The sequence below is a fragment of the Anas platyrhynchos genome, chromosome 22 (assembly GCF_047663525.1).
Source record: "Anas platyrhynchos isolate ZD024472 breed Pekin duck chromosome 22, IASCAAS_PekinDuck_T2T, whole genome shotgun sequence".
Classification (NCBI taxonomy): Eukaryota; Metazoa; Chordata; class Aves; order Anseriformes; family Anatidae; genus Anas; species Anas platyrhynchos.
Window position 1 is genome coordinate 6,420,232 of NC_092608.1, and position 22,484 is coordinate 6,442,715.

At 54.5% G+C, this 22,484-nt stretch overlaps 3 protein-coding genes across 6 annotated transcripts; all 3 read left to right on the forward strand.

Moving 5' to 3' along the window:
- Positions 1-7,019: 7,019 nt before the first annotated feature.
- Positions 7,020-9,350, forward strand: C1QA (complement C1q A chain). Its single transcript, XM_038166676.2, has 3 exons — positions 7,020-7,176; positions 7,954-8,126; positions 8,256-9,350. Exons 2-3 carry the CDS (start codon positions 7,964-7,966, stop codon positions 8,822-8,824), a joined length of 732 nt encoding a protein of 243 aa, XP_038022604.1. The 5' UTR covers positions 7,020-7,176; positions 7,954-7,963; the 3' UTR covers positions 8,825-9,350.
- A 1,231-nt stretch (positions 9,351-10,581) lies between these two features.
- On the forward strand, positions 10,582-12,851 carry C1QC (complement C1q C chain). Of its 2 annotated transcripts, none has more exons than XM_027443047.3 (3): positions 10,582-10,767; positions 11,405-11,594; positions 11,830-12,851. In XM_027443047.3, the coding sequence occupies exons 1-3, from the start codon at positions 10,597-10,599 to the stop codon at positions 12,384-12,386; spliced, it is 918 nt and encodes a 305-aa protein (XP_027298848.3). In that variant the 5' UTR covers positions 10,582-10,596; the 3' UTR covers positions 12,387-12,851. The 2 variants fall into 2 exon arrangements, with proteins under 2 accessions (XP_027298848.3, XP_071882928.1); XM_072026827.1 differs by having other exon boundaries at positions 10,635-10,774.
- Positions 12,852-14,458: 1,607 nt separating this feature from the next.
- On the forward strand, positions 14,459-16,753 carry C1QB (complement C1q B chain). 3 transcript variants are annotated; one of them, XM_005014987.6, is made up of 3 exons: positions 14,459-14,634; positions 15,437-15,609; positions 16,002-16,753. In XM_005014987.6, exons 1-3 carry the CDS (start codon positions 14,474-14,476, stop codon positions 16,574-16,576), a joined length of 909 nt encoding a protein of 302 aa, XP_005015044.3. In that variant the 5' UTR covers positions 14,459-14,473; the 3' UTR covers positions 16,577-16,753. The 3 variants fall into 3 exon arrangements, with proteins under 3 accessions (XP_005015044.3, XP_005015045.3, XP_071882929.1); XM_005014988.6 differs by having other exon boundaries at positions 15,440-15,609; XM_072026828.1 differs by lacking the exon at positions 14,459-14,634 and having other exon boundaries at positions 15,440-15,609.
- Positions 16,754-22,484: the final 5,731 nt, after the last annotated feature.

Sequence of the window (22,484 nt, forward strand, 5' to 3'; positions counted from 1 at the left end):
GGTTGCACAGAGACACCCTGGGTTTAAATTCAGGAAGGTGCCCTGTCTAGCACAAGGTGTGAATTGTCACTAAACAATTTCTAAAAGGTGACCTCTGGATCTGAAGGCAGCAGGCAAGGGGAAAGCAAGGAGGATCAGCGCCCGTATCCCCACTGCACAGCCAAGGATGCCGAAGGACCAAAGCACAATGATATAGCCAGCTAGCTATCATCAATCACGGGGCCTTAGCAGAGGCTTCTGAGTATTTAAATCATTAATTAAGATTAATGAAATGCACTTATGCAGTTTATCTAAGTGCATGTTCCGAAACTGAAACCCAGTCATTAATTAGTGAGTGAGACAATTTGAAGGGCTCAGTAAAATCCCCTCTTAAGCCCCAGCAAGACACAACAGCACGGCTCCGTGCACAAGGATATGGCTTTACCCAGGAGACGTTACACCAAACGGGATAGTCACAGCTTGAGAAGAGACACGGACTATTTTCCACCAATCCTACCAGTGTGCATTTTTAGTGGATTTGGGAGTCTGCCCAGCTCAGGACTGGGAACAGGAGACACAACGTACTAAACTTGTACAGTTGCAGCAAATGTGAGGCTCCATTTGGCTTCCTCAAATAAATTAATTTGAAAAGCTCAGGGCTTACCAGGATTAGAGCTACCAGGAAATATTGTTGCCTGATCTGCCCATCCCCAGGATCCTGGAACCAGGAGGCAGGACGGCAGCACCTCCCCATGAAGATTAATGTGGATAAATACGTCCAATTACAGGATGAATCTGAACTGTAAATGGCAACATCTGTTCCACATCATGCAAAATGCCCAGCTATAGGGTCTTACATGTGTTGGATTGTGGTCATCCTTGTGCTAGGGAACCTGTGTTCACCAGGCTCAGCTCTACAAGACCAAGGCCCACTGCCCAAGGCCCTCTACCAGGCCATGCTCCCCCCGGTGCCATGTGTGGGTCCCTGGTACCTCCTGTGTGAACATTTTGGTGGTAGGGCACAAGACCGCAGTCTTCTTCTGTCTCCTGGTACAAACTTCTGCCCAGATACAGAGCCTGGAGATGAGTTTCAGGACATGTCTTACAGCCACTCACTAGGGCATTCGAGAAAATAGTGTTACAGAATGACTTTCTTCACAGCGCAATAAAATAGATAGGTTGGCAGTAAATTGCATCAATTACGGGGAGCTCAGTAATTAATTAGAAGCCAGGAGTCTTCCCATCCCTCAGTGCAACTCTGAAATTAAGAGCTCGAGTGAAGAATAACTTCCAGGCCAGACCGTCCGTGCCGGGCCCACACGATGGCCTCCCACGCAGGCTCACCGAGGAGTGCAATCGCATCCTGGAAGATGCCAATCGATTTGTTTCTGAGCAAGGACACAGGTCTGACCTCTGCCTGCAGAGAGGGGGAAGAGGACTCGAGCAATGCCTGTGGGAGGGGATCCAGAACAGTTAATACAATTTCAGGTGAAAAAAGTGGCCTCCTGGGCCGGGAAGGGGCTGTCTCCTCATCAGAAAGCTATGGGGGTGGTCGAGCAGAGGAGGGGGGGAGCACAGCAGAAGCAGAGAGGCTGGGGTCTGCCTGCAGGGGCTAACGAGCTGTCGAGCTAATGAAAGAGCCGTACAGGATTCAACATGCGTGAGGATCACACTGGTGGGAGCCAGAGCCCAGATAGAAACAAAGAATAAACCAGAATAAAGCCTTGTGTCTGCTGCAGAAGAGCTCAGTTGTGGCCCGGAGGGGACAATGACAAGTAGGCATCCCTCCAGCCCATCACAGGCTGCTTTGAAAACACCAGGCCTTGCTCTGCCCTGCCCTGCTGTGGCTTGGTCGGGATATTCCTCAGCAAATCTGCTAAGCCAGAGTTTTGCTAATGGTGCCTGCAAGGCACCAGCCGGGGTCCCACCAGCCAGAAGCAAAAGCAATCAAAGCCTCCGAAGCAGCAATCAGACGCCCTCCAAATTGAGCAGACGTGAGAAGTGAGTTTGTAACTTCAGATCGATCCAGCAGCCAAGGTCACTTAGAAGGAAGCTGAGCTCCTGGAGAAGCTACCGTGGTAAGCGAGTTGTAATAGAAATAAGTTGTAATAGCCTCCAGCTGGCAGGGACCTCCAGCTGCCGCTGACCCAGTTAATACTAACAGTAGCCTGCAGGAAACTTCCACTCCATTTTCGAGGCATTATGTTAGGGAAGCCAGACACTGGCATAGAAAGGAGCCTGGGAAGGACACACAGAATTTTGCTGTGTGGGCAGCAGAGCTTGTGGCAGCAGCGGGGTCTGGCTGCGCACAGGGAGCAGAGGGGTGCAAGGAAAGGTGCCACTGCAAGTGTCACTGCAAGCAGGTGCATGGCGATCCCTATTCCTCTGGGACAAAATTTCTGTGCCTGGTGTATTTTCGGACACTGTCAGACTCACCCAGGCATCACCCTCCACTAAGGGCACATCAGGCTTTGCAAGAGCCAGACAAGCAACTGACATTTCCCTGCCTTCATCTCTCTGCAGCAGGTTGTGGAAGGATTCAAGATGGTCCTGCCTTAGCCTGACAGCCCCAAAGAGTGCAAACCCCATGTAGTCAAGACTGGGGAGTCAAAACAAAGCCCAGAGACAAGGACATGGTGCCCCCCTACACACACCCCTCTGTTATATCCATCACTTTGGATTTGGAAGGGAACATCACGCTGTCCAGGGAGTCTCTGAGAGAGCCTTGTCTCCTGAGTCCATAGCATCAAGCCAACAGCTGAAACAAGGAAGGAAGGACTAGGGTTTGTATTTCTCAAACCAGTTTTTAAATCCTTGAGGATGTTTAGAAGGGCTGTGGGCTCTCTCTTCTTGGCCTACATTAAGCACTGCCTTCTGCACATGGAGTGGGAAAAACCCCAGACTACAAGCTGGGAAATCACTGCTGGAGCAGGGAAGGGTTGGTGTGGGAAGCAGTGGACACCAGGCTGAAGGTGAGCAAACCACAGATAAGGCAAACTGCACTTTGGGCTACATTAGGAGGGTTGTGGCCAGTAGGTCAAGGGAAATTATTAGTCCTTATTACCAACAGGGGGGTGGGGGGTTGGCGGGGCACCCCTCCTGGGCTGTAGCCAGCCAGATGAGGTGGAGGATAAGGTGGGATATAACCACAGCTGGAGCTACCTGGGAGCAATTGCAAGAAAGATGGAGCCAAACGCTCCACATCAGTGCTAAATGATGTAGCAATGAGCAGTGGCCACAAACTGGATCTTAAAAGATCCAGGGTGAACATTAGGAAACAATTCCTCACTGCTGTGTGGTTCAGCCTTGAGACATGTCTCCAGAGAGGTGGGTGATTTCTGTCCTTGCAGGGTTTTCAAGAATTAGGTAGGCAAAGCAATGATCACCTTGATTTAGTGTTGGAAATATTCCTGCCATGAGCAAGCAGCTGGAAATGAGATCTCTCAGGTCCTTTCACAAACCCTAATGGGACTTATAGCACTATGCCTGGTGAACATGTGTGCATAATTCTCATCATGCCAGGCTAACCAGCCCTCTTCAGAGACCAGTGCAAGTAATGCTGGGTCACAGGCCAGCTCCCACTATTTTGCTTCATCAATTTTCCCTTTGTCTCTGGGGAACCAGCCCCAAGGCAATGCTAGCCCTGCCAGACACACTTTGGCACTGCAAAGCAGGTACTCCTGTTGCATGCCCTGGGGCTCCTGGTGTGTTGACAGTATAGCTCTGGGCACCCTCCTCTGATCCCATCTTATTTATGGCACATCCTGCCCGTCTTCTCCCAGCTATTAGTGCCTGAAACGTCGTAATTTAGATTCTGGCTGTGTTTGATTGCAAACTCTTCCAATCTACAAATTTCAGTGACAAGCACTAGAGCAGCTCATTTACATGCCAAAGTGCTCAGTCTGCAACTGCTTGTTACACAAGTGAATAAATAAATAATAGATACATTAAAGATTGGTAAACAATCAGCCAAATTATCCAGTAGAGGTCTAGTAATGAAAAACGCTGATCCATAGCATAGACCAAGAAGAGGAGGGATGGGACAAGCTTTCCCAGCATTGCCCAGGGCAGCTCAGCATTGATCTATCTCCCCTCATCCCATGAGCCAACTAGGATGTGCACCAATGCCAGGAGACAAGGAGCAAGGGCTAGAGCATGAAATTCTGGCTTTTAAAGCCTATACCTGTCTTTGTCCCTCGCACGTGCTCTGTGTAAAGCAATCTGTCATGTTCTCCTGGAACAGCACTTGTTACACATTGAGAGTCGAGTACCCGTGCAGCCTGACTTTTAGCTGGCATCTCAGGAAATCCTTCCAGGGCACCTGAACCATTTCAGCCTATTTTTTTCATTGTTAGAAACGTGGGACACTTCTGAATCCACGCCAACCTCGTAACACCTTGCAGGAAGTTTATCTGGTGGTCAGCAGGGCTGGGCATTTTGGGACAGGCCAGCTCAACGACAGCAAAATCACAGCTTTCCAGTGAAAGGGGCTCGGTTATTCAGGCATTGTGAAGCCATCAGTGGCTGCAGACACAGATGCTCTGAGCAGTCCCACGCTCCCGGCGGGTGCGGGAGGCAGATTGGGATGCCAGTGACTGAAAGTGGTGATGTGTGCGGTACCTGGCAGCGCTGGTGATTGCCCACCACCTGTCTTTGTCACTGCCTCCTGCACAGTGACAGGTAGGTGCTAGCTACCTGATTTATCTTCCTCCGAGAGCTCCTGCCCATCACTGCTCAGCGCTGCGGGGGATCCCCAGCAGGGAAGGCAGCAGAGGAGCATCTCTCCCTGTTGTCTGCTGTCAGGCAACTCAAGTGTGCTTGCCAGCACTGGGAACACAGGGAGGAGGCTTTGCAGGGGTCATTTTTCTTCCGTGAAGAGCTGCAAGGGTGGGCTGGCACTGACCTACCTTGCCTGGCACCACCAGACAAGAGGGCAGCAAGAAAGCAAAGGGGAGCACAGATCTGTCCTCTCTGGGGTTGGGTGTGGGACCACCAAGTGCCCTGCAGAGCATTTTCATCCTCTAGTTTCTCCCATGTGCACTTATTTTCCTGTCTGCCTTGGGCATGGAGCCGTTTCATGTCCCCTGGGGTTTCCCTCTGTTATCCCAGCCCCTTCTGCATGCCAGAGTCTGTTGGCAGTGGTGCTGCACCACCCGCACGAGGCTTCTCGTCACTCCAGAAATAACCTGCCAGGGTTTTGCTGCCCCTCACAGCTCCCACTGGCCTGGCCCTCACTGAAGGAACACCATTTTGGGGGTGCCAAACTGCTCCCAGTCTCAGGGAAATGCATTTGTGGACCTACCGGGGAGCTGCTTGATTCTGGCTCCCGAGCTGTGATTTATCGGTGCTTATCCCAGACATGCAGTCGGACATCCTGAGATGTGGGCTGTGGGATCTCGGGCATCTCCGGGGCTACGCCACCACGCGTGGCTGAGCCAGCACTGCCACCTCGTGGCTTGCTGAAGCCACCAGGACTCAGCCATACGGTGGCTACCACAGCCTGCAGCTCCTCTGGGCCATGGGTGTCCGAGATGCAGATCAAGAGGAGAGAGGCGCTCAGAAGATGGGCAAGGAAGACCTGGCTTAGCCATGACAACCCCCAGACTCAAGCGAATGGGGCCAAGCACTGCTCAGGGGGCTCAAGGACCTGGAGGAGGTGCTGTCCGGCCCAACACCAGCTTCCATGAGATGCTAGAAATCCGTGTCCAGTCCCTTGTAATTCAGCATTTAAGTGAGGTTAAGGGGACAGTCAGGGACAGAAGACACGTGAGCACCAGGACATCCATCAACCCTGGACGAAATGATGGAGTGGTCTCATTTTGGCTGTATATTAACAAAGGGCAATAGGGCAGAAATACAATTACTGTCCAGAAACACCATTTTTTGTAAGGCAGGTCTTTTCAAACTCACCTGTCATCTTTTCTTGACACGATTACAGGCCTACTTGACAGAGGAACTATGTTGATAGAATAAAATTGCTTTTTCTTCTGGGCATCTGATTTATTATGGGCTTGACATTTTGATTAAAAATGTGTATTATATTGCATTAAGAGGGGATGTGAATTAAAGACCAGCTCAGTGATAGATCTCCAAAGGTAATTATTAATGGAGATATACTGATGAGCAAAGTTTTGTGTGCAAGAGTCTCCATGGTTGATTTTTTTACTAGAACAGCATAGCACAGCACAAAACAGTTCAGCTGGAAGAAACCTACAAAGATCATTGAGTCCACCTGCCTGACCACTTCAGGGCTAACCAAAAGGTAAAACATATTATTGAGGGTGTTACCCAAATGTTTCTTGAATACTTACAGGCATGGGACATCAACCACCTTGCTAGGAAGCCTGTTCCAGCGCTTGGCCATTCTCAAGGCAAATAATTTTTTTTCTAGACAAGCTTGAGAAGTGGGCCCAGGTGAATCTAATGAAGTTCAACAAGTCTAAGTGCAAGGAGCTGCACCTGGGTCGAGGCAATCCCAGGCATGAGCACAGACTGGGAGAACTCATTGAGAGCAGCCCTGCAGAGAAGGACTTGGAGGTTCTGGTGGATAAAAAGCTCGACATGAGCCAGCTTCATCCTGGGCTGCATCAACAGAGGAGTGGGCAGCAGGGGAGAGAGGGGATTGTCCCCCCTCTGCTCTGCCCTTGTGAGACCTCACCTGGAGCCCTGTGTCCAGGTCTGGGGCACAAGAGGGATGTGGAGCAGTTAGAGGAGGGTCATTAAAATGATCAGAGGGCTGGAGCACCTCTCCTGTGAAGAAAGGCTGAGAAAGCTGGGGATATTCAGCCTGGAGAAGAGAAGACTCCAGGGTGAGCTCAGTGCAGCTTTTCCCAAGGGGAGCATCCTTTGCGTGGCTGCTGGAGCAGCCACCTCCTGCAGCAGCAGGGCTTTGCCCTGCCTTTGGGTCTCCTCCATCTTGGTGTTTCCCCGTGCTGCTGGACTTCTCTGAGGTCCCAGAAGGCGCCAGCACTTCTGCTGACCAGGCTGTTCCCTGACTGTGACCGGCACAGCCAGGGTCGAGGGCAGAAAAGAAACTGTGGAAAGAAGTGAAACTTGGCACTTCTGCAACCATGTAAACCTCTGTGCATGCAAGGACATCCCGCCCTCCCTGCTGCTCTTCCCCCCTGCTCCTGAGGAAGAGCTGCCAGCAAACAGAGCTGCCGATTCTCACTGCTCCCTTCTCACCCCTGCCAGGAGGTAAGTCACCCCAGACAGATGGGGACACGTGCCTCTTCTGCCACCTCTCTCCCGTCTTTGCTCCCTGTCCTCATCCTTCTTCCACTTGCCCCCCAGCCTCCACAGGAGTCTGAAGTAGGAAAAAGGGGAGGAGGGGTAAATCTGTTCGCACTCCACCATGTGGATGTGGACACTGCTGGGTTCTGCAGGCCATTCCCAGACCGATTATCCCGGGCTTTGGTGTGTGTTCAGGACATCCTTCCTCTCCTCCAGGTCTGCGTGTTGGGGACCTGCATCCCTCGTGCTTTTTTTTATCCTTTTACCGCTTATTCCTTTCCTGTTTCTCTCTCCTCCACTGTGTCTCTTTACACCCTTTCCTCACCTGTGCTCTCCATCCCATGGGAGTGCTTACTCCCCAAACATGGGAGGAGACAACCTCTTCAACCTCTGCTTTACACCCTGCCCTGTGTCCCAGGCTCTCCCACAGCCCTGCCATGGGCACACATCAGGGCTTTTCAGTAACATCCGTGATTTCAGATCACACAACGAAACATGGAAATTATTTTCAACATTCCGATGTGGTGTCTGGCTACCTGAATTAAACAACACGTAGGTGGCGTAGTGGGTCTGTGCATGCACGCTTGTATCTGTGCACTGCACATCTCCACAGCTCTGGATGAAAACCCATTTTTATACTTGCATGTCCATGTCCAAGGTGCATCTGTCGCTGCGTGCACCACGTGCATGTTTGCTGTGATCTTGCCTCCACCCCAAATTCCCCCTCTCCTGTGCTTGCAGGGACTGCAGGATGCGTCTTGGCCTTTGGCTGGCAGCCAGCGCCCTAGCAGCAGTGCTGGGCACAGCCCTGCCTTCAGAGCAGGTGTGTCGGGCACCGGATGGCAAAGACGGATTCCCTGGGGTCCCTGGCCTCGATGGGAGGCCAGGGCAGAAGGGTGACGTGGGGGAACCAGGTAAGGGGCAGCCAGGGACGCGCACTGTCTCGAGCCTCTTGGCAGGAGCAGAGTGGGCTGCAGGAGCTGCTTGGGCCATGCCAGCCCTGCCAGCTGTGGCATGAACATCATCTCAGTGTCTCTCCCCAGGGAAACCGGCACCAAGGACAGGCATCCGCGGACCCAAAGGGGATGAAGGTGAGCCGGGGCCTCCTGGCAACCCAGGAAACCGGGGCTTCCATGGTCCACCCGGCCCCCCTGGGGTGCCAGGGCAGCCAGGACCGAGAGGAGCCAAGGGGAAGGCTGGCAATATCCTGGAGCAGCCACGTCCTGCCTTCTCTGCCTCACGGAAGTCCCAGACGAACCGGGGCAGCACGGTGGTGTTCGACAACATCATCACCAACCAGGAGAACTCCTACAGTAGCCAGAGCGGGCAGTTCACCTGCCGCATCCCCGGGCTCTACTACTTTGTTTTTCAAGTGGTCTCCATCGGAGACCTCTGCCTGAGCATCACCAAGAACAGGGAGCGTGTGGTCAGCTTCTGCGACAACAACAGCCGCAACATCCTGCAGGTGAACTCGGGCAGCAGCGTGCTGAGCCTGGCAGTGGGTGACCAGGTCTCAGTGAGCTTTGACCCCGTGAAGGGCAGCCAGATTTACAGCGGCTCCGAGGCAGACAGCGTCTTCAGCGGCTTCATGCTCTTCCCACAGACAGGCTGACGGGCCGTCAGCCTCAGGACTTGCCAGCCCAGAGCTAAGCTGCTTAGCGTCAGAGCACTGCTGTGTGTGTGTCTCCGTGTCTTTGAGCCCTGCGAGCGTGTAGGATGGCCTTTATAGCACAGCAAAGGCCTCAGCAATGGCCTCAAATTTAACAGCCAGCCAGGCCCTGTGCTTCTGCCAGGATCACCAAGCAGCCAGGCTGTGGGTGACCACTGCAGTGCCGAGACCAACCCAGCAATTCCCTCCAGGCTGTGATGAGCCTGCTCTTGTCTGTGGGATGCAGGCAGGCCGTCCCGCTGCCTCCTGGAGGCCCCAGTAGCCTTTTCTGCTCCCAACTGCTCAGACCCTACACCAAAGGGGGTCAGTTGTCACCGGGGCTGTTCTCTGGTGCTGTTCCCAAGTGTGAAATCACCATGTGCCACTGCTTTTGCTACACTAACCACTGTAATTGCCTTTCTGGTGCAAGGCCGCTGTTACCTCTCGCATTGTCCTCATCAGTACAAATAAAACTCTTCTTCCCCGACAACTGCTCGTGGTTTCTTTCCTACTTGCAGCAAACTGTTGATGTCCTGGGCTGTCCCAAGCTGCCCAGGGAGAGAAGTGATCCCAGCTTGTTTCTAGATAAGACAGGAGGGACCTGAGTGTATGAGCAGAGCCTTCACTTATGGGGAGGATTGGGGGAAGTCTCTGGGCCCGGCCGCCCAGCCAGTTTGTAACCCAGCAGTGTGCCTGTCCCAGCCACAGGCTGCCAGCTTCTCCAGGAAAATATTGTGGGAATCTATGTCCAAAGGTTTTGCTGAAGGCTAGGCAGACCATGCCAACAGCCTTTCCCTCATCCACCAGGTGGGTCACCCAAAGAGATGAGGTTGGTCAGGCAGGACTTGCCTTTCCTGAACCCATCCCGGCTGGGCCTGATCCCTCGATTGTACCACGTACATTGCGTGTTTGCATTCAAGACGTCCTGTTCCATCACCTCTCCTGGCACTGAGGTCGGTCTGACAGGCCTGTAGTCCCCTGGATCCTCCTTATGACCCTTCTTATAGATGGGCGCCACGTTAGCAAGTCTCCAGTCATCAGGAACCTCTCCGGATGACCATGACCACTGATAGATAATGGAAAGCAGCCCAGCAATCACATCCACCAGCTCCCTCAGCACCCTCGGGTGGATTAACTGTGGCCCCATGGACTTGTAACAGTCCAGGTGAAGCAGCAGGTCTCTGTTTCCACCTGAAATGTGGGAGGGTTCTTCTGCTCCCTGTCCCAGACTTCCAGGTCAGGAGGCTGAGTACCCCGAGGATAAGAGGTCTGGCTACTAAAGACAGATGTAAAGACATCATTAAGAACCTCCGCCTTTTCCTTATCCTCATCAGTCATGTTCCCCCCTGCATCCAGGAAAGGATGGAGGTTCTCCTTGGCCCTCCTCTTACCATTAATACATTTATATTTGTAAAAACATTTTTTTGTTGTTGTCTTTAGCCACAGTGGCCAGGTTGTGCTCATGCTGGGCTTTAGCCTTTCTGATTTTCTTTCTGCATATGCTGGCAACTTCCTTGTACTCTCCCCAAATTGCCCATCCCTTCTTCCACCGAACATGAACTCTCCTTTTCTCCTGGAGACTCAGCAAAAGTTCCCTGTCCAGCCACGCTGGTACTTCTGTTCTCCCAGACCCTGCTGCTGTGGTGACAACGCCTGGCACAAGCACAGGTCTTGCAGGACAGCCAGGGAAATGCTTGCTCAGAGAAAATAACCAGGCAGGAGGATGTGAAACTCGGATGGGGGCCAGCCAGCGGCTGCGTGTCCCTATCGGGCTCTTTCCTAACTGTGTGACTTCCTCCGGGAGGGTGTCGCAGAGGGAGACGCAGGTCGTGCAGAGCCAGCAGGCAGTGCCCTCAGCACACAGGGCTCCACAGCGCAGGATCCCACACCCTGCTCCCCTGCTGGAGGTAAGAGGTGCTGTACAGTTCCTTTGGGGTGGGCTGCATGGGTCCGGCAGCACGGCGCAGTGCTGGGTGCTGTGGAGGAGGCAGAAGCACTGCCAGGCACTCCAGTAGCTCACGTCTTGTGGGGGCATGCATGCCTCTCCTTCCCGGGGGAAGACCCACTCCCCTGGGCCAGGCGCTGTGCTGGGAGATCCCCAGCGGATGGGAACTCGATCCCATTGTGCAGGAGGAGTCAGGCTGCTGCTGGAGGATGGGTGAGATCAGCTCGGTGCAGCCTGGAGCTCCAGCCTCGGGGCAGCATGGTGCATGGCTCTGCAGTGCTGTGCATGTCTGCAGGGGGCTTGGGGTGCTGAGCCAGCAGAGCTTGGGGCTGGCAGTGGATACCCCAAGTCCTCATGGCTCTGTCCAGACTGAAATTTTAACCCACTGGTGGCTGCCCTGGGGTTGGAGATGATACCAGAGCCTGGTATCATCACATATCGGCCTCCCCACCACCCAGCAATGGGCATGGGGAAGGTAATATTGAAGGCTCCTGCTGCTGTGACCCTCATAGCACTGAGCCTCCTTTGCTTCACAGACGGAAAGCCACCTTGCCATGGCACCTTATCCCAGCACTTTCTTTCCCTTTTCCACCATCCAGAGCTCCAAAATGAGGCAGAGCTTTTGGGAGCAGTTCTGTCTGGCCCTCACTCTCCTACCTCTGTACCTGGGGTCTGCAGTGACCGGAGATCCCTCCCACAGCTGCTATGGGGCTCCAGGCCTGCCAGGCATGCCGGGTGTGCCAGGCAGGGATGGCCGAGATGGGCTGAAGGGAGCCAAAGGAGAGCCAGGTGAGTGAGCAAGGAGGGGAACCTTGAAGGCTGTCAAACCACAGGCACTGAGCCTGCCTTAGTTGCTGGTATGGAGAGCAACGTCCCTGCACTTGGAGAAGTGCTTGATGTTCCCAGAATCTGCAGACGGGGCAGAAGGAGAGGAAACAACCTTCTTCTGTCTGATGGAAAGGGTCTGGGGGAGCCTCTCCCCATGTCCTTGTGGCTCACTCCTTCCCTCCCCACCTCTCCACAGGCATCCCAGCCATTCCTGCTACACGAGGCCCCAAGGGTATGAAAGGGGAGCCAGGCAGTCCTGGCTTGCCAGGCAAGACGGGCCCCGCTGGTCCCCCTGGTCCCCCTGGAGACCCCGGGGAGATGGGCAGTGCCGGAGAGCCAGGCATGCCAGGCAGCTACAAGCAGAAGCACCAGTCGGCGTTTTCGGTGACGAGGCAGACAGCTGAGCACCCCTTAAAGAACATCCCTGTGATCTTCAACCACGTCATCACCAACACCAACAACGACTACGACACCACCACCGGCAAGTTCACCTGCAAGCTCCCCGGCCTCTACTACTTCGTCTTCCACAGCTCACAGACGGCCAACCTCTGTGTCCTGCTGTTCAAGAACATGAAAAAGATGGCCAGCTTCTGCGACCACAAGACCAACACCATGCAGGTCAGCTCAGGTGGCATCCTCCTCCACCTGCAGGCTGGGAACGAGGTCTGGCTGGAGGTGAATGACTACAATGGCATGGTGGGCATCGGTGGCTCCGACAGCATCTTCTCGGGGTTCCTGCTCTTCCCAGACTAGAGGAGCACCGGAGCTCAGCCCAGCACACCAAGCCCTTTGCCCTGCCCTGCAAATTCTGTTGCTCGCTGCCAGGCTGTTGCTCATGCCCCAGGTTTCTCTGCTGGGTGGGAAGCCCCAGCAAAAGAGTCCACCCCAGCCATAATCCCCTGGCTTGGGGTTTGCGTGCAGTCACTGAGCAAGGGGGCTGGGCACATCCAGCTGGATCTGTGCCTGCAGTGACAGCACCAAGCCCCTGGAGTCCTGCTGGCACTGCCTCGTGCAGCAAAACATCTCCACCTCGCACACACTGCCCTGATAATACCCCGTTACCTTGTGCTGCTGGAGCCAGGGCTCAAGGGTCTTTCTGTGTCTCTCCCCTTCCCACACTGGATGCACCAGGGACAGTCAGGGGTCCTGGAGCAGGCTGGAAGCAACAGCTTTGCCATGAGCTGGCTGTGGAAAGTGTCAATAAATCCTTCCCCAGTACTCCTGGCTGAGCATCTTTTTTTTTCTTCGTGATTTGCCTTTCTGCAGGTGGAGCCCATGTGTGGCTGGCTGGCTGTGGCACGCACAGGAGCGCGTGTGTATGTGAACTGGCTGCTTGCCTGCACCACGTCTGGACGTCCCTGAGCCCTCGCTGGCTGGGCTGTGCTCAGCACCAGCCTCACAAACCATTCACAGCGCTGGCTTTGCTCACTCAGTAGGGCCCCCAGCTGCACTGACAGCAGGAAGGGGACCCACCCCTTGAGCAGTGCTCACTTAACGGGGACAAGACGCCCCCAGGAAGGGGCCCTGATATTCCCCTTCCCACCCAAGTGGATGCAATTCAGCTGCCCACACAGCAAGCCTTGTAGCCAGGTGTCAGGCAGCTGGGACATCCCCAGGGACCCCGCCTCACCAGGCACTTACCCCCTCCCCATTTTCAGATGACAGCCAGAGGGCTCTGCCACCTCCGCATGCATAGTGCAGGCACCAGAAATTTATCTGGGGACAAAGACGTCGCTGCTAACTGGGAAGAAATGGCCAAGGGGTGCCTGAGGGTGTTGCATGATAGCAACAGGGAATAGCAGGGGGTTGGCAAAGACCAAAACCAGCCTTGGGCTGAACCCAAGAAACTCCTTCAAGAGAGGCCGTGGTTTTCACAGCAAAAAGGTGCAGGGTGGCCAGCTCTTGGCCAAAAGGGGCTGCGTGGATGTGGCTTTGGGAAACAGCTCTTCCCTGGTGACTTCTGCTGTCACCCTCAGTGACCGCTCAGCACTGCAGTGACCCTCTGGGGAAGGGATCTGAGCCACATCCAAGGACATGTGCCACCTCCACCCGGTGTGGTAGGACAACAGTGAGAGTTGCCCCACTGCAGCAGGTTGGTGTGTGGCTTGGTGCCACCAAACAAGGATTCCACGAGGGGTAGTAAAGCCCAGAGGTACAGGGTTAGCTCTGCAGGGACCTGGACCAGGATGGGTGTTACCCATAGGGGACATGGAAGGACAAGGCAAGGGAAGCACAAGAGGCCTCACAGAGCCAGAGAGAAGGAGCTGATGTTTGTGGAGGCTGCAGAACCCACCAAAAACCACCAAAGCTTGTTCTTGGTGGCTTGCTGCACACTGGAGCAGGAGAGCTCTTCTCCCAATTGTCTACACTTTACCTCCACAGGGCATCCACAGAAAGTGGAATTGGAAATACTTTTATTGCAGGGTAAAATCACTTCCCATTCACAACATTTAGGAGAACCTGGGGACCGGATTCAAGGTGATAGATGCTCAGGCCATGTCACACCCTCTGGGCTGGTGTCTCCTCCCAGCAGAGCTGGGTATGTGCAGAGAAGCCTGAACGAAGCCAGCAAAGTGAGCGTGCAATGCTCCTCTCTCCCGAGGGACTGCCCTGAATTTGCATCGAGCTCATGGCAGTGTTCCCCAGAGCAAGCAGAGCTGAGCAAGGCACGGAGACCCCCCCAGGGCATGGTGAACGTCCCCCTGCTCCCCAGGGCCAGAGCTGTTCACCTGAGGGACCCTGGGTCACTGTTTGAGGACTTCACGTTCTGCTGAGCTGACAGATGGCATCCATAAGGGATATGAAAGTGACAATGAACTAAAGATAAAAAAAAAAAAAGGATGTGGCCAGATTCTTTCACAACAATCCTTGCAGCAAACTTCTGCTTCCCTGCAGGGTCATTTCCAAGCAGGACGCTGGTGTGTCCTGCTCTGCTTCCCGGTCTGTGCAACGAGAAGCTCGGGGTAAGAGCAAGCTGCCTGGAACCAGCTCCCTCCTGCAGGTAGGAGCACATGGGGGACCCAAAAGCACAAAGGGGGGCAACCGATCCTTGTGTCACTGGCACTTCTCTGTGCCCGGTGCTTACCCCAGCCCTGGCTGCACCAGGAGCTGGGGGAAGGAGCCGAGCTGTGGGATGCAGGGAGGGCAGAAGGAAGATGGGACCCCAGGGAAGCCCAGGTGACTGTCCCTGTTAGGCTAGTTAGATACAGAAATACTTCTGGGATGGAGCAAGCAGGACAGAAGGGGAAGCCACGGGGGTTAGGAGGGCAAGTTGGGTGATATCTTTTCTACCTGCAAAGACTAAAGGTGTTCCTCAGACACAGTGCTGGAAAGCAAAGGCTTGAAACTGCTCTGGCCTGGGGAAGGATTTGGCCCTGCGCTTTGTGGTCCTAAGCTGGGATGAAGAATCTCTCCTCTGAGGGAGCAGCGGGGCTCAGAGCAGGGAGCTGCAGGACATACCTGTGTGTCCCTCCTGCGCAGCACGGCTGTCTCAGGCACAGACTCCTGGCAGCAGCACAACGAGGCTGGGCATCAGTCCTCTGGGATGGGCTAACTTGTGGGCGTTCATGTGGCTGGAGCTCTGGACACTTGTCGACGTGGGAAGAGACTGAGAATCCTTCCCAACCTGCCCAGAGGGGTGATGAGCAGGGTGGATTTAGATCCACAAGGAGGTGCTTTCCCTTATTCGTGTTATCACCCAGGAGTGCTTCTAGGCATCTTCCTCCAGAGCAGCACAGAGGGGCTTCCTCATCCCTCCCACTGCCTGGGGCTACGTAGCACCTCAGCATCCTTTTGTGCTCCAGCAGGGAAGACAAGATGCAGACCATGTGGGTGATGTTGATCTGCTTAGCCGGAGGGCAGCTCGCGTGTGCCACGCTCTGCAAGACTTACGGCACCATCCCGGGCATCCCAGGGGCACCCGGCCAGCCTGGCAGCAATGGCAGAGATGGACAGAATGGCCCAAAGGGTGATCGAGGTAAGGGGTAGGGGCTGCAGGTGTGGAAAACATCATCTTACAAACACCAAGAGGAGAAAAAAAAAAACGTGGTGAAAAGCACGCGGCTGGGGGGAAAGTGGTACAGCAGAAACCACTTTATACAAGGCCCTTTGTGGTGTTATCAGGCACGGGTGATGCTCAGGGACAGCAGGAGATGGGCAGACAGCAACACCATGAAGAAAACACCGTGAGGGACCCGGGGATGGAGGGTGTACACAGGCAGAGAGCAAAGGGAGCCATGCCTGCTTGGTGGGCAGGGGTCTCCACTCACCCACTGCCCAGCACAGGTCCCTGTGGTTTCCTTCAGTGTCCCCTCTGCAGTCCCACGGGGCTCAGCTGTGACCACAACACCTCTTCCTCCTGCTTTTTAGGTCCCCCTGGCCGGGCGGAGGACGAAGGAGAAATTGGGGAGAAGGGAGACCCAGGAACACCAGGGTACCCGGGGAAGATTGGCCCCAGGGGCCCCATGGGTTCAAAGGGACTGCAGGGCCCCACGGGACCCCCCGGTCCCCAGGGAGACTCTGGGGACTACAAGGCCACCCTCAAGTCCGCCTTCTCAGCGGCCAGGACGATCAGCATCTTCCCTCGCCGGGACCAGCCCATCCGCTTTGACCGTGTCATCACGAACGAGAAGGGTCACTACGAGAACCGCTACGGCCGCTTCACCTGCCGCGTGCCGGGCATCTACTACTTCACCTACCACGTCACGTCCAAGGGCAGCCTGTGCCTCAGAATGAAAAAGGGCCGGGGTGGCAGCAAGGGCGACGTGGTGCTGACCTTCTGCGACTACGTGCACAGCAGCTACCAGATCACCACCGGCGGCGTGGTGCTCAAGATGGCAATGAACGACTCCGTCTGGCTGGAGCCAACGGAGAAGAACGCCATCGTGGGGATCGAAGGGTCTGACAGCATCTTTTCTGGCTTCCTGATCTTCCCTGAGGCTTAGCCTGCTGAAGACATCTCCCCAGACGCTCTCTGCAGCCCTTGACCTACCGCTGGCTTCCCCTGCCAAGGAGCAAGGACTCCCCTGGAGATGACTCTTTGCTCCAGATTCGGTGCCCTCAGTCTTTTGTTGCCAGTCTTGCACATTAAATGACAGCGCGTGCTGCTGCTGGTCCCCTCCCGCCTGGGGTTTGCTTCTTTCCCTGTCTTTGAGCCTGGCCCTGGGGCTTTCCCAGCCCTTGGGTTTGGTGTGGGAGGAGGGGATGGGAAAGCAGCCTCGAAAATCACACAGCACACCCACTGGCCCAGGGACCAAACAGGCAGGACTGGGGCCACGGGGCACCCATGTCAAAGTTGGGGTGCAAAATGGGCACTGTTTGCTGGGGCACAACGGGTTGGGTCCAGGGGGACTGCAGGCAGGGCCCTCACCCTGCTCTGAGCAGGAGGCTCTGGGTGAAGCTGTGCCTGGCCTCCAGCAGGCATCCTGCTGCTGCACCACAGAGCTGACACCTCACACAGCACCCAAATACCCAGGCCAGCCCCACTGCTTCCCAGGAGGCTGCTCCCTGCGCCCCAAGGTGCAGCCTGCACTCATTAGCATCTCACGGCCGGTCAATTAATGCTGCAGACCACACTGCTTCCTTATGGAGGCATGCAAATTCCCTGCCCAGGGTTAAGAAAAGCGAGGAAGCCTGGTTCCCTGGGCAGAGCTGTGCCTGTAAAAGTGGGTTGCCTGCAGCCCCCAGGCCAGCCACACCATGCAGCGACTCGCTCAGGATGTGTTTTTGGGGGGGTTCTGTGGGATTTGAAAGAGGCTGGATGTAGGGGAGGGTGCTAAGGGGTCTCACATGGGAGGGGGATATAGATGAAGCGTTGCTACTGAGATTTTAGGGCTTGGTTTTAGGGCCCCACAGCTCTGGGCTCAGCAGATCTGAGACGAAGGAGCTGCCTGCTCCAGCCCCAGCACAAGACGATGCCTCCCGGGCCCACACGGTGCCGCTGCCATCGATTTGAAGGCTCCCATTTCTGTCCGAGATAACGAAACAGCAAGTGGCACCGGAGGCTGGTGCCCCACAATCACATCCCTGTCCCACTGGCCGCAGGGGCAAAGCTTGTAGGGACCAGGCAGAAGTGTGAGGCTCAGCTCTGTCTTGCCTTGTCTTCCCCACGACGAAGTTGGGGCAGAGGTGTTCAGTGCTGCAGCCCAAATCTCCCTTTGTCAGGCTGCTTTTAAAATGCAGCTGGGATGCACATGGCATATTGCAGCTGGAGACTCAGCCCCCAAACAGAAGCAGCCTTACAGGCTGGGTCAGGCACCTGCAGCTAGCAGCATGGGTGGAGGAAAAAGGGTCAGTATTCACCCCAAAACACAGACATGGCAGCGTACACCTACCACATCTCCTGAACCTTCAGCAGAACACACCAAACCAAGGAGCAACCAATATACTGGAGGACAGAGCTGCCATTCATAGAGGCTTGACAGGCTGGAGAAATGAGCTGCCACGAACCCACTGACATTTAACAGAGACAAATGCAAAGTCCTTTATCTGGCTTGGGATGACCCCAATGCAATAGGACAAGCAGGGAGGAAGCTTTGCAGGAAAGGATCTGGGATGCTGATGGACAAGAAGTTGAAACTTTCTGTCTTTCTGTATAATTGATATAATCCATTTGGACTTTTGAAAAGGTCTTTGTCCGGGCCCCTCTGGAGTGGAGCTATTTTTCTTTTAAAAAGTAATGTCAGACCTAAACCCAGCATCAGCCAAATGGTTTCTGAGATCTGGGCTGTAACCAGAGAGGGTTAGAGGACCGTGCAGACACCAACTATCTCTAAAATGAAGCTCTGTGCTTACATGGTTGGAAAATAGCTGCAGAGGGCTATGCTTCCTCCTGTGGGTCTCAGCCAGCAGCAGCCCAGCTTGCATCAATGCCACCTTAGGAATTAGCTTCTGGGAGGACCGTGTGCTGCCTTCTCCCTGTCGGCTGCCTCAGCACCTCCCTCAGGCATGCTGAGAAAAGAGGGTTGGGGACCCAGAGCAGCCAGGGTGGGCTGTGGGCTGTGCAGTGATGCTGCTCAGTTCTTCTAGGGCCATCCAGTGGGTTTATGACCCTGCAGGAAGCCCTAAAGCAACAGAGAGAGTTACCAACCTGGGGCAGCTGGAGAGGACTCCTTCTCTGTAGTTATCCCAGTGCCCCCCTAGGCAGGAGCTGCAATGCAGGTGCCCCTTTCCTAGGAGATCCTCCCACAGCAGGAGTCTGGATCACTATCCTGGGGGCAAAGACCTCTGCAAGACCTCTGAAAGATGTAAGTGGCACTCAGGCCACAGCAAAAAGATAAATAAATAAAACAAGAAAAAAAAAAAGAAGAAGAAAAAAAAAAAAAAAAAAAAAAGGTAGCTAAGCACTGCATTGCTCATTGCTGACTTGATATCAGATGTCACCCAGTAAAGGCAGGACTGCTACAGCTGTGCTCACAGCCTTACCTGCACACACACACACCAGTAATAATTAATTACATAATTAATTATTCCATGCAAAACAAACGGACCTTGGAACAACAGGACAATTAGCAGGAGAGCTGGAGAGAAACCCGGTGCAGGGCCAGGTGCAGCCTGCTGGTGGGGATGCCCACAAGGGCAGCTCCACTTTCAGTGTCTCACAGGGAATGGCCAGCTCGCACCTGTGATTAATTCTGTGATTAATTTAGGGGAGCCCGTCACAGCAAATTTTAACCCAGCCACTTCTGCACTGAATGCATTGCAGGGCTCGTTCTCACCTCGGAGCTGACAGAGCCATCCTAGTGCCCTGTACCCGTGCTCACGCCCTGCTCACACCTGTCTGTGCACGCTCACACTGCTTTGTGCATGCTCACACCATTTTTTTTCACGGCATCAGATACAAAACTGGGGCAGCAGCATCTCCTCGTGGCCAAGCCAGAGCTTAGGCCGTGGAGCTGCACCAGGTGGAGCTGTGGCCCTCGCCTATGGAGGCTGCGCAGCCCGGCCTGCAGCGAGGCCTGGTGCCTTTCCAGGCAGGTGCCTGGCAGATTCCCCCTTCAAAACCGAGGCAGGAGGGAATTTTAGGCGACTTCAGAGCAGGAGTGTTAGGGATATAAGTGTCATAAGTGTTCAGGGACACCAAAAGGCACCCTAAAGCACTAAGGTCACTTTCTGGGGGCTCCCTGCTGCCAGGTACCCCTCTGAGCCAAAGCTCAGCAGAGCAAATGTACTGATGAGCAAAGATGCTGACAAAACACTGGCAGGATTTTAAACTAAAATCTCCCTGTTTTGCAGCACATAGCAGCAGGGATCAGAAAGAACATCACTTTTTCTTTTTTTTTTTTTTTTTCCCTGTATTGTCTAATTGGGGCTGTGAGGGTTTTCTCCACGTTGAGGCTGCAGAGCAGGAGTAAGCAGGCCTCTGGCAGGGTGTGATGTGGTGCAGCATGCTGGCTGCCTACCAGATACATGGAAAGTGAAGCTAAGTTAGAAAGATCGAAGCACATCACAGGTTGTGTTTAATGTGGGAACTGTGGCCGCATTCTCTGTCAGTAAGACTGCGCCAGTGATGTTGGTCCCGCAGCCTGGCCAGGTGTTGAACTTCCCCAGTGAACACCGTGCACTTTTAAACATGTTGATTCCTTTGCATTGAACCCAGTCAGTCGCAGGAGCCTCGCAATCAAGGAGGCACATGAGGTGTACAGGCAGCAGACCAGCACGAGGGACCAGCACCCTGAGCCAGCCCCACTTCTGGCAAGGTTTCTGCCAGCTCCTCATCCACCCCATGCTGTGCACTGAGGCACGTGGTGGGAACAGACCATGCTCTCCAGCTGTCCCACTCAATTCCCACTCCTAACCCACACTCAGTTCACCCCAGTCCTTGCTGGAAACATCATACACTACGGATGTGCTGCCTGGAAGAGCCTTCTGGAGTCCACGAAGTGAAACCTCCCATGCACATCCTGCATAACAGCCATTCTCCCACCCAGCTCATGGCTCTGCTAGACACAGGGATGCATTTTCCCTGAGAGCAGTGCCCTCCTGAGCAGCCCCCAAGCATTTCCTTCCCTTCAGCCTCCCAGCTGCAAAGGAAAGTCACTGGCACCAGTCTGGTGGCTGCTCTCCTCTGTCTCTTCTGCCTTTGGGCAGGTTTGTGTCTCACCGAGCTGTGCCTGTTGCCAGCATTGCCAGATTCGGATGGGACACAACGAGATCAGCTCACATTAGGTGGACATGGAGGCCACACACAGACCTTTCCCTGCCAGCAAGGTAGGAGCCATCTGAAGGGTCAGGGCTCTGTGGGGCTCAGTCCTCACCCCCCCACGGGTCTGCTGAGCTCCCCTGTAGGACAGACACTGCTTGCAGCCTCGGTGGGCCTCCTGCAGGGAATGTGATACAGCACTCAGTAGTACGAGACAGGGAAGTGAGTGCAGAGAACAGCTCCCATCCCAAATCTAACTTTGGGGTGTCTGAAAAGTTTTTTTTTCCCTATCTCATTCAGGCTTTTATTTGAGTATAAATGGGAAGGAGCAATTGCTTCTTTTGGATCAATTGCTTCTTTTGGATCAATTGCTTCTTTTGCCTGGAACATCGACTGGCTTGCCTCCTGCTCAGAGCTGCCCAGGGAGCTCCCACTTCTCCCAGCCCCTTTGCAGGAACTGGGAGCTGTGGAGGCTCTGTTCTGGGCTGGCCACCATAGGGTTAAGTCCCAGCCCCTTTTTTCTGCTCTGCCTCCTTATGAGGAACAGCCTTCGAAGGGCTGCAGAAAGGCTCTTTCTTTCCCCAGCAGATCTCTGGGAATGAAAAGTCTGTGTTCCAGATATTAAATTACTCATAAAATAGTTGGCCTGTCCCCGAGGCGGCTCAGCAACCCCCAGCCCCGCCGCCCGCTCTGGCGGGCTGCTGATGTGCATCTGCATGTCACCTCCTGCTACAAGGTCAATCTCTCCAATTTAAAGCAGCAACGTTGGAAAGCAAACCAGATTTCAGCCGGAATTAGCTTCAAATGGAGCATTCAGGGGACTCACGCTGGGAAGGGAGCACAGGGGGGAAGGACCAAGGGAGCAGGGGCTGAGAGGTGATGCAGCACGGCCTCTGAGCACCCCCGGCATGGCAGGGCACCCTGATGGGTGCAGGTTGTGCTGCCTGGCCCTCATCGAGCCCAGGGAGGATGCTTGGCAGCCAGGAAGCTGGATGGAAAAGGCTCACCCTCCAGGCCCACAGCAGCTCTGGCTGTGGAGACACAGCGTGTCAGTGTGGGTTTGGGGGAGCCCCACATTGCTCTGCTCTCCTGTCTGGAGGTTTTCTGCGTTTTGTGAGAAAAAGGAAAGGTAGTGCTTCTTATTTCTTCCACTATTGCCTCCTGAGGGTGGCCAGGGGCTAATCAGTGACCCCCTGAATGCCTCAGTTTCCCCACTAGTAGCAGACCCTGCTATGTCGCATAGCCTGTCCTACCCACCTTGCTGCAGAGGTCTGGGGGGGTTCAGTCCTCATTTTTCAGTACGTACCAGGAAGATGAGCCTTGATCTCTGCTGTGAAGTAAGACTGAAGCCCCATCCTTGTCATATATACAGCCATGTGCCTCACATGACATGAGGCTAGAGGTGAGCACTCGTGAATTAATACACAGGGCACGTAGCAGGCACATGCACCAAATGCAAGCCACACAAACACCATGCAAAGCACAACACGCTTTCAGCACGCAGCATGAGAGCAAGACATGGCCAGGCTGAGTGATCTGTACTGGGCCAGACGAGTCCAGCAGCGATCTCCACAACCTCCTGCTGTCCTAAATCTTCCGTTTACACGCAGAGAAAAAATATCATGCCAGACAGCTAGGAATACGCTGTGCAGCAAGACACTACCATGTGCAGCCTTGCAAGGGCTGCTAAGCCACAGAAAGGTCCCCGGGGA